This window comes from Montipora capricornis, chromosome 6 (assembly GCF_036669925.1).
Source record: "Montipora capricornis isolate CH-2021 chromosome 6, ASM3666992v2, whole genome shotgun sequence".
NCBI lineage: Eukaryota > Metazoa > Cnidaria > Anthozoa > Scleractinia > Acroporidae > Montipora > Montipora capricornis.
The window spans coordinates 74,318,057-74,330,556 of record NC_090888.1 but is presented as its reverse complement, the minus strand read 5'-3'; the positions used below and the strand labels follow the sequence as shown (position 1 = coordinate 74,330,556).

The window sequence follows — 12,500 nt, the reverse complement described above, 5'->3', positions numbered from 1 at the left end:
TGTTGAGTTTTGAATAGATGATGAAGGGAGTTTTGGCGATTTGAACGTGGACTGGACTACTGGATTTAGGCTTTTTCCTTCAACAAGATTTCAAGTTATTGTGGAATGTTTGGTACCAAGTTATTCCGACACTGAAATCAAGATTATGGAATTGTAAAGGAATCAATTTGGACTGGACTACGGAAAACGCAACTACGGAATTTTAGATTTTGAGCATTGAGAGAAATGGAGTAGTCTATTTGTCTTCGCCACGGCAGATTTCAACACTTTTCAAGAAACTAAACCAGGATTACGGAACCAGACTTCGAATATAGGATGATAAGTTGTTGAACTATGATTGTAATAAAAAATTCGGATGATGTAGAACTGCTCTTGTAAATTTTTTGGATGAACAGAATTAACGAAATAAGTAAAACTGTATGATTTGAATAGTCTCTTTCAAAAAATAGAAATAATAAAAAAGCTCGTATCCTGATAAATCATTATAGGGCTTTTTCGTTGTTTGCATTTGCAAATTTAGTAACATTAACAATAAGTGAATTAATTATGAGAAGGTGATGTGAAGTGCTATTTTCTACCCATGTATACCATGTGAGCGTTTGCCCTACTAATGGAAATGGGCCCACTCAAGGATAGAGAAAAACTCTGACCAGGGTGGGAATAGATGTGAGGAGGAGCGTTGCGTGACCACACAAAGAACGGCTCCGTAGGAGACTAAACAAAACGTGACTTACTAACGACTTATTAACGTATTTTTGATGGTTCTTTAATATCTCAGTCAGCAAAGGTGGGAAAAGCCAATTTGAGAGTTTTTGAGACTGTCGACGCTAAGGAATTTGGTCACGTTTTCCGCGGGAAATTAACCTTGGTCTCGAATTTCAAGTTGCGTTGTTTGTCATAAACATCGTCGAATTTTTTCACACATTGTTGTCGGTTTACTCCCTGGGAATGACTTTTTCATGGGATACGATAAACGAGAAAAGAGTCCATGGGTAAAAACTAAAAAGAAGCGAGGCCGTAAAAAGATGAAATGATTAAATAATGACATTTTTGCGGTTCGTCCCAAGGGACTCAGCAGGACATCTCCTGTGTTCCCCTGCTGTTATCTGCTGTGTTTGGGTGTTGACATGGCGTGAAAAGTTTGTAAAAAATGTTTACGCAAGTGTATCCAAATTGATAGAGTATGAAAATTCAACGGATTGTCTTAAATTTGGCCCGAGGACTCCCAAGATACCACCCTAAAATATCGTCTGAGGGGTTTCCTCTTTTTTTTTCAAAATGAACTCCTGCAATGGCCTTTGACGTAACCTTTATAGGTGTAATTTTTATAGGCGTATTTGACCCCCAAAATTTTCTAAGCAACCAATCGGAATATCAAAAAAGCCTCACACGGTTTTGACGATAAACGCCCTGTGAATGACATTAAAAACAAAGCTGCCCTTTGCATTAATTAAAATCCGATACCCGATAACTTCGATCGTAGAGATATCTGTCGCTCAAGGTTGTTGAGCCCCGCTCTTCTTTAAAGTATGTTTCCCGGAATTTGCGTTCCATAATCTTTCAACAGTTGTATAGTTATGGCTGCTGCACCTAACAAAGCTCGTTAAACAGAATTTTCACAACGGAACACCCATTAATGACGAATCTTAATTCTCAGTTTTCCCCGGTGAGCCCATCTCAGTTTTCAGTGAAGATTCTTCACAGCGCAATGATAAAAGCGAAAATCCCTGAAAGGGGATTAGTAAAAACGGTGATCAAGAAAAAGACAGTATATTGTTAACGGCTTCTCTATCGTGAGTTCGACTCCGGCCGGACCAACACTCAGGGTCTTTAAATAACTGAGGAGAAAGTGCTGCCTTTGTAATTACATCCGCAAATGGTTAGACTTTCAAGTCTTCTCGGATAAGGACGATAAGCCGGTGGTCCCGTCTGACAAATAACTTCCATGTTCATTAGTTCCCTGTGGGACGTTAAAGAACCCACACACTATTCGAGAAGAGTAGGGGATAAAGTTCTCGGTGTTGTGGCTGTCCTCTGTGTGTATATAAGTGGGTGGGTATAGCAGGTCCACATCGGCTGAATAGCTGCCAAAACTTCAACCTGCTTAAACAAATAAATAACAAACAAACAAACAAGAGTCCATCATTGAAGCCTTCGAGGCTGGGAGCTTAAACTACTCTGAACCTGCTCCATTTTCATATGCTGTTGGGGAAAAAACGAGTATTGACGGTAGTTTGAACACACTGAAAGGAACTTCAACACTTTGAGTTGGCATGCCTTAATTGAAGCTTCAGATGAGGCCTGTTGCGAGCCCACACCTACAATCAGTGGCAAAAGTCAGTTGGAACGCTAACGCCAGGATGGGTCTGGAAACCAGAACCATCCAACCCGGTAAGATTTGTGATCGACCAACATTTCCCGCGGCGCTCCACTGAGTTGTTTTTGGGCTTATTTTTACCTCCAGGGAGGTATTAGATTGGGAGGTGGAGGTGGTCGTATTTTAAGGTTTTAGATCACTGTCTTTGAGCTCCATGCCTAGGCAGTATCCTTTGTGTTATATCACAAACGAATTTTGTAAGGTTTTGCTATTCCTCAAGCACAACGGCTACAAGAAGTTAGCTAAAGAAATTATGAATCGTGCTACTGTCGCCTTAAAGGACGTGTTTTGTTTTTGAGGATTTGTTGCCAATACTCGTTTTTTTGGGGGGTGCAGGGATGGCACAGGACGGTGATTCGCTGATTGCTTCTCAAGGTTTCGCTCCCTCTAGTTGCTGGTTAGCAAGGATAGACGCTGCTTGACCAGACTGTAGCTCTCTGGGTGCTTCCAGCTCTGGGGCGTTTGAGTGCCATCTGTGAATTGTAAATGATGCGTCACTGAATATTTCTGTTGCGGTAGCTTTCTTCCCTGCAGTTAGTTCGACAGTCTCTCCGCCAGTCATTAAGTCGTCAACGTACATGCTTTTGCGTACTTCCTTGACCAACTCAGGATATCGGCGTTCCCACATATCTAGGTGCTGGTTGATAACTCCACCGAAGAGAAACGGCGAGCATGTCATTCCGAAGAGAGCACAAGTAAAAAGAAAGACCATGGTCTTAAAACTGTGTGGAGGTCTCCAATGGAAGCGTAGGGAATCTCTCTCTGTTTCTTTTAGTCGGATCTGAAGGAAAGCCTTCTGAGGTCGCCTGTAAGCAGTATTGGATTGAGTCTTTCTCTCCATGGGTGTAGGGATGGCGCAGTGGTGAGAGCACTGGCCTCCCACCAATTCGCTCTGACGAAGGGCTAACGCTCGAAACGTCAGCTTTTAGAATCTCTGTACGGTGGCCAATTTACATTATCAACTCCGTTGATAAAACCAAATTTTTGTATACTACTTCCCCACCGACGCAGCACCACAGTTTCTTTAGAAACTACCCCTTCATTCTCCCACCAATGTGGTCCGGGTTCATTTTCCAGCCTCGTCGTCAGATGTGGGCTCTGCACCGAGTGCTTTTCTCCGGGTGCTCCGGCTTCCCCTCTCCTCAAAAACCAACGTTAGACTTAATTTGCGTTGATTTGTTAATTTCAGTTTACAGTGTTCCCAATTATACCCTGCGAGCAGAGTCTCTTTCGATCTTCCTAGATAAGTCGGGAAGAGGAAAGCAGACTCTGCTCGCCGCTTCCACATTTTGTATTGAGCATGCGTTAAAAATTGAAAATTTATGTATCCGGTGTCAGTCACGCGTGACCAGTAGCCACAAAACGAAGAAGAAGAAGTCGGAATATTTTCGAACAACTCCGGCAAACACACGACAATCAAGGAATCATTTCATTGGAAACTCAAGATAGTCCATATATCTTAAAAATGCCATTTTATTTTTTTACTGAAAAATTTATAGGTTTCTGTCAGGCTAGTTTCTGTAACCGACACATATAGGAAAAACTCATGGGAATTCTAACAGTTAAAATTGCCACGCTGTTGTAAATTTCAAAATATTGATGACGCGTGGCGACTGATCATGCGCAAAAATAAAAAAAAACAGGTTTGACAAGTCGAAACTGGACTGACTCATCCAATTCTTTGGATGAGCGGTAAATCAAATAATGTGGAGGCGACGAGCAGAGTCTACTTTCCTCTTCCCGACTTATCTAGGAAGATCGAAAGAGACTCTGCTCGCAGGGTATCCCAATTAGTGCTCCAGCGCTAGAACGTCTAGACACTTAAATAAAGTTCCTTTCCTTTCCTTTTTTCCCTTTTGTCAGCGTCGACTTGTTTGGAATTTAGGGAATTGAGCTGAGTTGCTCCCGTTTGACGGGTTCACATGGGATTGAAATCTAGCACTTCACATTACACTCTATTCACTTAACTCTGTTTAAAATATAAGTGCTACACGGCCAACGTTTGTATAAACGTAACCTTTCCTTCTACTTAGACTGTCAGGGACTAGGGCGCTCATTTGATTGCAAAATCTAGAATCAGTTTACTACCGGAAACACGTGACTAGACAAACGAGCGGTACCGAACGGTTAGTGCGAAGTCTTGAGTACGAGCACGTACGGTGAGAACAGGAAGTGGCCTTGGTCCAGAGCGCTGATCTACGGGATTTGGACAACGCGCGAAGAATGTTAGAAGCCCAGAAGATGGCAAATAAACTTGACGACGAAGATATCAACGAGTGGAACGATGGAGTAAACGCCAAGATAGAAGAAGCTGACGTTCAAGTTGAAACCCTAGAAGAATGGTTGGCGAAACGAAAAATAGAGTTGGAAACGAAAGAGCGGGAGAAGAAAAAAATGCGTAAAAAATTGCGGTTTGAAATCGAGCTCCACGAGACGAAGCTCAAATTGCAAGAAGAATATCAGCTTCACACCGGATACCAGAGCGCATCTGCTGCCTATGAAACGCCTTTCATGCAGGCAAGTCAAATTACCAAAGCTGGATATCACTAAATTCAACGGGACGTACGCAGACTGGCCGAGGTTTTGGGAACAATATTCCGAGACCATCGACAAATCAAGCGTGCCACCAGTAACCAAGTTTACACATTTTCGAGAATTACTCGATGACAGAGTACGGAAAACTATCGAAGCTTTGCCGCATACAACCGAAGGGTACAACAGAGCAGTAGCAACCTTCACGGAACGATTTGGAGATTCTCGATCTGCCTTGCACGCCTACGGTAAACCCTAAAAGAATCCATGAATTCTTCGAGAATCTCTCCCAGAGCGTACAATGCCTCGAAACACTCAAACATATTGGAGAAGTAAACGGAATGGTCTCATTGAAGCTGGAAAAACTTCCAAACATCAGGGGAGATCTCGTACGTAACGACTCGGAGTGGGTGCCATGTGATTTCGTTACATTTACTGAAGCGCTACGCAGGAACCCGGTGGACAACTTCAAAACAGAAAACCCACACATGCACCGGAAACGTGAGAACCCCGATTGCTCGTTCCAAACCCAGCAGAGAAAGGGTCAATTTCGCAAGTGCGTTCGACCACAGGCCCTCTGACTGCAACGTAGTCCAAAGTTCGGCGCAACGAAGAGAACGTTTGAATTGCACTGGCCCCCACAAATCAGTGGAAAGCAAAACCGTCGCGACCTGAATAAATTGTGGCAAGTGCCATCACTCGTCAATCTGTGAGATGGTAAAAGTTCAGTCCGAAGGAGTGTTGACAGCTCATGGCCCGGAAAACAAAGAAGTTGTTTAGCAAATCATTCTTGTGGAAATCGATGGTAACGCACGCGTTGCTAGACACCAGCACCGGAAGCTCGTACGCATCAAGCAAACTCATCGATCTCCTCAAAAAAAGACCTACCGAAACCGTGACCAAAAGAATAGATATGATGCTTGGTTCGACTACCACCAATGTTGAAATTTATACAGCGCAGTGAACGGAACATTAGACATGAAAGTTAACCTGACAATGGTACACAAGTCTCAACTGCTAACACTTGACAATCCTAACTATCCAACGTTGTTAAATAAATACAGTTATTCTCTTCGGAATGACATGCTCGCCGTTTCTCTTCGGTGGAGTTATCAACCACCACCTAGATATGTGGGAACGCCGATATCCTGAGTTGGTCAAGGAAGTACGCGAAAGCATGTACGTCGACGTCTTAATGACTGGCGGAGAGACTGTTGAACTAACCGCAGCGAAGAAAGCTACCGCAACAGAAATATTCAATGACGCAACATCAACAATTCACAGATGGCACTCAAACGCCCCAGAGCTGGAAGCACCCAGAGAGCTACAGTCTGGTCAAGCAGAGTCTGCCCTTGCTAATCAGCAACTAGAGGGAGCGAAACCTTGAGAAGCAATCAGCGAATCACCGTCCAAGTCCAAGAAAGACTTACGCCAAACAACAACTGCATGGGGGGAGTGAAACCATCAGAAGGGAAGCTGTTGGGTCTACCCTGGGATAGAGAACAACATACACTTAGCGTGATTCTCAGGAACGATCCGAATGAGACACAAGAAGTCACTCAGCGACTCCTATGTGCGAAATCATGCCTTGCCAAGAAAAGGCTGACGATTCCGAGGCTCGAACTAGTCGCAGGGCACATGGCTGTGAACCTTGCTACCAACGTCCAAGCCGCCCTAAATGTTCACCAAAGCACAGTCAACTGTTGGCTCGACTATACTGTGGCACTCTACTGGATCAAAGGTCAGCGGGAGTACCACCAATTCGTCTCAAACAGAGTGGACAAGATCCAGCAACACCGTCAAGTCACGTGGTATCATGTCCCAACCAAGGACAATCCAGCCAACTTAAGGAGTCGAGGAGGAGATGCTGCGAACAACTTACTCTGGAATAAAGGCCCGACCTGGCTGCGTATTCATCAAAGTGGCCTCCTAACATTGTCTCTAGCCGTTCCTACCAAGGATGCCCTCGACCATGTGCTCAACAGTCACCAGTTACCGAGAGTACTGCGAACCGGAGCGTTGGTGTGGCGCTTCATTCGAAACTGCCATGCAAGCAAAGCCAAGGAACAGACAAATCGGTCCAATCACCACGGAAGAAATCGAGCTTCACGAGTCGCAGTGGATCAAGAAAGCTCAAGAGGCAGCTCGTCATCAAACCAACTTCCAAGCCGACCAATTACAATTCAACCTTCAGTACAACGATCAGCATGTCTTAGAATGTCGAGGTAAGATTATGGGGGAATACCCTATCTGCCAGACGAGCATCCCTTTACCATGAAACTGGTTTTCTAGGCACACCTTTCCACCCTACACGGAGGAGTTGGACTCACCATGTCAAAAGTGCGTGAGATACTGGGTACCTCGGCCGCGAAGACTGGTTAAGAAGTTGAGAGATAGCTGCTACGGGTGCAAGAGATTCCGCGCCAGAGCTTACCAAGCGCCGCCGCCGGGAAATCTACCCAAAACCGGAACAGATGGTTCAAGAGCATTTCAAGTAACAGAAGTGGACTTCGCGGGACAAATCCCGGCGTTACAAACGAAGAGCCAATACCGAGAGCAAGGCATACCTATTGTTGTACGCTTGCAGCTTAAGCAGAGCTGTATACCTCGACCTGGTGAAGAGCCTAGAAACAACGGAATTCATAGCGAGCCTCAAGCGCTTTACAGTCCGAACATGAAGACCGGAGATTATCTATTCAGATAATGGATCCACCTTCACTAAGCCGCAAACAAATGGTTACAGAAAGTGCAACAGTTCTGGCGTATTGAAGGTTATCCATGGCATCTCCCGATGCACTTTGTCTTGCCAACTGACCGCGTTTCCACACAAGCTTTGGACATCTCACGGACGACAAAAGTAAACTGTGTTCTTCGCACCACTCTATGCCTCTATGCACCGCTCGGGATCGGCTGTACTGATGCAGAGACAATTTCCAAATGTTTAAATTTCGCTTTGCTGATGCTATTACTTCGGTAGCCATCTTGATTATTACGAAGACACTATTTTGGTTCAAAAGAAGGGAAACGTGAAACGATTTTAGCAGCGTAGTACACTCTTCGGTTCTATGCAATGAACTTAATAAGTGTGCCGCACGGGGCATGAAGGAAAAGCAGGTCACAGATCACAGCAATACTGGATAAACCTAAAACTATCACAGGGACTAACCTTAAGCCTAAACAGCGTCTTTAGTCGTAATTAGGGTTACGGCTAGCATTATTAACGAGATTAGGGTTGTTTCAAGAGTAGTAAAACAGGGATCTCTGAACGGTAACCTACAAGTTGTAGGTTCGATTGTAGGTGCTCGGCACGGCAGGTGTACATAATTACTTATCATTGTTATGTAAATAGTCAGCCAGAATTCAAAATGAATATCATTCTTAAGGTGAGAATTAGCAACTTGACACGTTAGCTCAGTGGTGAAGAACATAACCTGCGATCAGGCGTACTTTTCCTTAGACATGGTGGGAAAACAGGGACAAGTAATCCAGAGGTTTAAGGTGGGTTGGAGTTCAAGGCAAGCTGCAAGTGACGTATCATTGTAACACCAGAAACGTGTTTTCCAATAATATGGAAAGTACTGCTGTAGTTTTAGAACGGTCGTAAAATTTTAAAAGGAATATACAATATTTAAGTTGAATAAAATCAGTGCCACGTAAAAAATCGCCAAAGCGTTTTCAGACTTTTCAGTGTGGAACATGTAACGAGGAATCAAACTCACTCGCACATGAAAGTTGCTTCACTTGTAGAATTTCTATTTTGCAAGATACAGCCATGAATTACAAGTCAAATTGATCGTTTAATTGTATACTTTGCAGACAACATATTTTCTTTGAAAATTAAATTAAATTGTTCCCGACTTAATGGTTACAAGACGAAAAACAAACTGCTGTACTAGCGGGCTGAAATGCGAAATTGACAACAGCGGCCGATAAGAACACGTACGCCGGTTTAGTTTTGAGCTCGTTCACTCAATATAGACCACGATGGTTCAAAAATAAATATTAAAGAGCACTCAAAGCAAGTGTACACAACATAATGGTCAGGCAATTGGGAAAAAAATGTGTTTTCACTCACCTGCGAACACAAGATCATCAATTGTCGCGCGCGTCATGCAAGTTTGTCTAATGACATCATACGTCAAAACATGCGCTTTCATTTTTCACTCACCTGCGAACACAAATCATCAATTGTCGCGCGCGTCATGCAAGTTTGTCTAATGACATCATACGTCAAAACATGCGCTTTCATTGGTCCCTTCTAAATCTCCAGGGAACCTTACATTACACTAGTAGCCTTACATTACACTTTCACAGCACGATTGAGAATTTTTCTGCCTGCTACAATACTTCGCGCGGCATTAAGCTGGCCGCCTCGCAAGCCTCCCGTCTTCGCTTGGCTTGCTCGTTGGCCATTAGCCATGTATATATATTAGTAAGATTAGTTAATTTAGAGATATTAACTGTAGTAACTGCTATACTTGTAGTTAAATTATATCTTAAATTTAAAATCATAAGCTTTTTCTTAAAATTTATGGTGGTTATAGTTGAACGATTGTGGGAAGGGGTTTGGGTTTATTATTTTTTTTGTTTCGTTTGCGTTTTGTTTCTTTTTCCGGGCCATCCTGACCCATGTCACAGTACATCAAACGAAACTGGATTTTGCTTAGCAGTTCAAATATGGATATTACGTTTTTGGTATAAAAAAGCACTTGACAAAGACAAGATTAATTTAACTTAATTTAATTTAATACCATTTTCATTTCTTTTATTTTCAACAATGTTTAAAAGTCGTACAAAATTTCCTTTACTTAAAAAATAAATACCTACAAAAGAATTCCAGCAAAGATTAAAATATTTACATCATATTTATCTACAGAAGACGAGGGGCAAAGACGATATTTAAGCCACCGAAAACAACTGTTTGGTCCAAAGAAAGGGGACGAATTGTTTTAAGTCGTCAGACCGGACAAAGGCCGCTCGAAACATTCAGGAGGGATCGAACCATAATTCATGTATGGAGATGGTTATGAAACTCGACAAGTCTTTGTTTCACGTTTTTGTCTATGTTTTTGGCCTTGACGGTGCACACAACACACCTTTTTTCGAGAAGATAACCAATAAAATCTCTTGATTAAATTATGCGCAACTAACTTGCTAACCTGTGCGAAGACCAGCAAAGCGAAAGATTTTGCACTGTCACGGTGAATTCAACATCGATTGCGACAGCATAATTCTCTATTTTCGAATTCCCCATAATACACTTTGTTAGCCCCCCAAATTTTGCATAAACTATTGTTTTCAAATGCTCTTGGGGACACTGCATATACCAAAGAGCATTTGAAAACAATGGTTTATGCAAAATTTTGCGGGCGAACAAAGTGTATTATGGGGAATTCGAAAATAGAGAATTCTCGCTTTTGGTGGTTTTAAGGTTTCATTCCCTGGATTAACTATGATCAAACCAAAATTGAACCATCCATTTGATTTTCGACTGAAATATAGAAAGCGCCCTTTAAATGCGGTGATGAATATCTTTGCCCCTAATTCTTTCCCAAGCCTCCTTTTCAGAGTTAAGAATATAAATATGTGAGTTCCTTTCGTTATTGTTGGAGGTCTGAAACTCGTAGAAATATTTTACAACGCAAGATTAATAGTGCGTACCGACCTTAAAGGGAACCTCCACTCCGACTAATGGATAATTTTAAACCGAATAAAATGTTTGCAATCAAATTTGATCGGCAATTTTCTTCCAAAAAGTCTTTGCATCGAAAAAAGTGAATTTTTATAAATTTCCCGGGCGCCCCCATCTTGAATAATTGTGACGTGTCGTGCTTTCCCTATTGTTTCAACAATAGTACGTTTTCAACCAACCTCTTGAGACACCGATAACAACAGAGAAATCTACGACTTCTGGTGGACGAACAAAAGAAGCCAGTGAGAGATCTTTTGTTTTTGTCCACCAACATGGCCGCGGTGACGTCACGTGAAAACCTCCAATAGGGCAACCACGACACGTCACATGTATTCAAGATGGTGGCGTCCGGGAAATTTGAAAACCAAAACAAGCGTTCTTGAAATTTATTTAGTTATTTCAGAAACAAACGCTTTCATTGGAAAAATTGGGAACAATACTTAGAGCGACTTTCGTATGAACTTGAAAAAGTGTTCGCAATTTGTTTCAAGGACCAATGTTTGGCAAGATTAAAACAAACCTTCTCCTTATTCCCGCCAAGGAATCTCCTAATATGGGCAGTAAACAGTTCGAGTGCCCAATCATATTTCTGCATTTCAAATGAGGTCTGTGCGAAACTTTCCAGAAAGTTCCATGGAGAGATGACGTTGTTTGCATCCGCGTTCGCTAAGCCAATGAAAATTCGCGCTCGTTTTGTTTTTGTTCGATAAGCGAATTAAATGTTTTGCATTTTTGTTTACGTTCTGTTTTTACGTTTATTTTTCAAGGTCATATGAAAGTCGTTCTATTGTAAAAATTATGTTCTGTGCGTTAAAGTTATTTTCTTGTTTTAGTGGAGGTTCACCTTTAAGCAAACTCTGCTCATTAGCTTCTTGATCGTCAGCACCTTTTGTTTAACGGCACGTTAGTGTGTTTTCGTATGTTTGCTGGTGCTTACAGTTGCCTCGCTAACTGAGGACCAATACAAACCTATAAAGAGGGAATTAGATACGGACTTAATATCACAAAGGTGTGCGAAATACCACTAATTCTCATCCAATCGGAAGATGAACCGAGACAAATTGTGACTTTTAGAAGTTTGTTTCCCGCCCTAAGCGGTGGTTAACTATATTCAGGAGCTCATGAGTTGGAGCTTGCATGCCTCTCCCGTACTAGCCCTATGAGTCAAGCTTTGCTCATATCTTTCACAACGAGTTCTTCGGCTCTGCACGCAATTTTAAGAATGGCCAATCAGAATAAAGTTATTGTCAATCGAAGACAAAAAATAGCGAAAACAATGCATGCAAATTGATGTAAAAATAAATTGACGTAAATGTGAGTCCCCTGCTAAAGGTAAAAAAGATACGTGTAAAGGTTGACTCAAGGATATAGTGCATAAGGAGGCTCCTACTCACAGGCTCTTGCTATATTTAATTCAAATTCTGATTGGTTTAATTGATAGTTTGACCGGTCTCAACGACGAGCATTTGATTTGATTTGCATTAATTTGTTGATTTCTGTTTACAATGTACCCAATTAGTGCTCGAGTTCTAGAAGGCTAGACACTTAATTAATAAAGTTATTTATCTTTCCTTTCCTTTCGTGTGTGGTTGCTGTGACTGGTTCGAGAAAAATGTCCTTTGCTAAAATGCGGAGGCCTTTCAGTTTTTGAGTGGCTTTTCCTGCGATCAGGTTTGTTTTGCATCATCTGTTTCCGTCTGTTGGAATTGCCCAGAGCACTCACTTTGCTATTGGTTTTTCGTCTCCCAATTGAACGACGTTTTTGACTGAAACAACCGCTCAATGTCCTTCGTTACCAAAGCATAGCCGCCTTAATTCTCTTGTAATCATTATCCACCGCCGTCATGGTTTCCATTGCTGTGGCAAGAGCTTCTCCTATTCTCGTACAGTTGGCATCAA

At 42.2% G+C, this 12,500-nt stretch overlaps 2 protein-coding genes across 2 annotated transcripts in view; one reads left to right on the top strand and one right to left on the bottom strand.

Annotated features, from left to right (window-relative positions):
* Positions 1-6,355: 6,355 nt before the first annotated feature.
* On the top strand, positions 6,356-7,613 carry LOC138054430 (uncharacterized). Its single transcript, XM_068900871.1, has 2 exons — positions 6,356-7,134; positions 7,202-7,613. The coding sequence occupies exons 1-2, from the start codon at positions 6,356-6,358 to the stop codon at positions 7,611-7,613; spliced, it is 1,191 nt and encodes a 396-aa protein (XP_068756972.1).
* Positions 7,614-12,246: 4,633 nt separating this feature from the next.
* LOC138054551 (uncharacterized) overlaps positions 12,247-12,500 on the bottom strand; it is a 9,033-nt gene continuing 8,779 nt past the window's right edge. The window contains exon 9 of the mRNA XM_068901065.1: positions 12,247-12,500. This exon is cut by the window's right edge and continues 160 nt beyond it. Within this exon, the coding sequence (XP_068757166.1) occupies positions 12,394-12,500 (107 nt within the window). The 3' untranslated portion in view covers positions 12,247-12,393.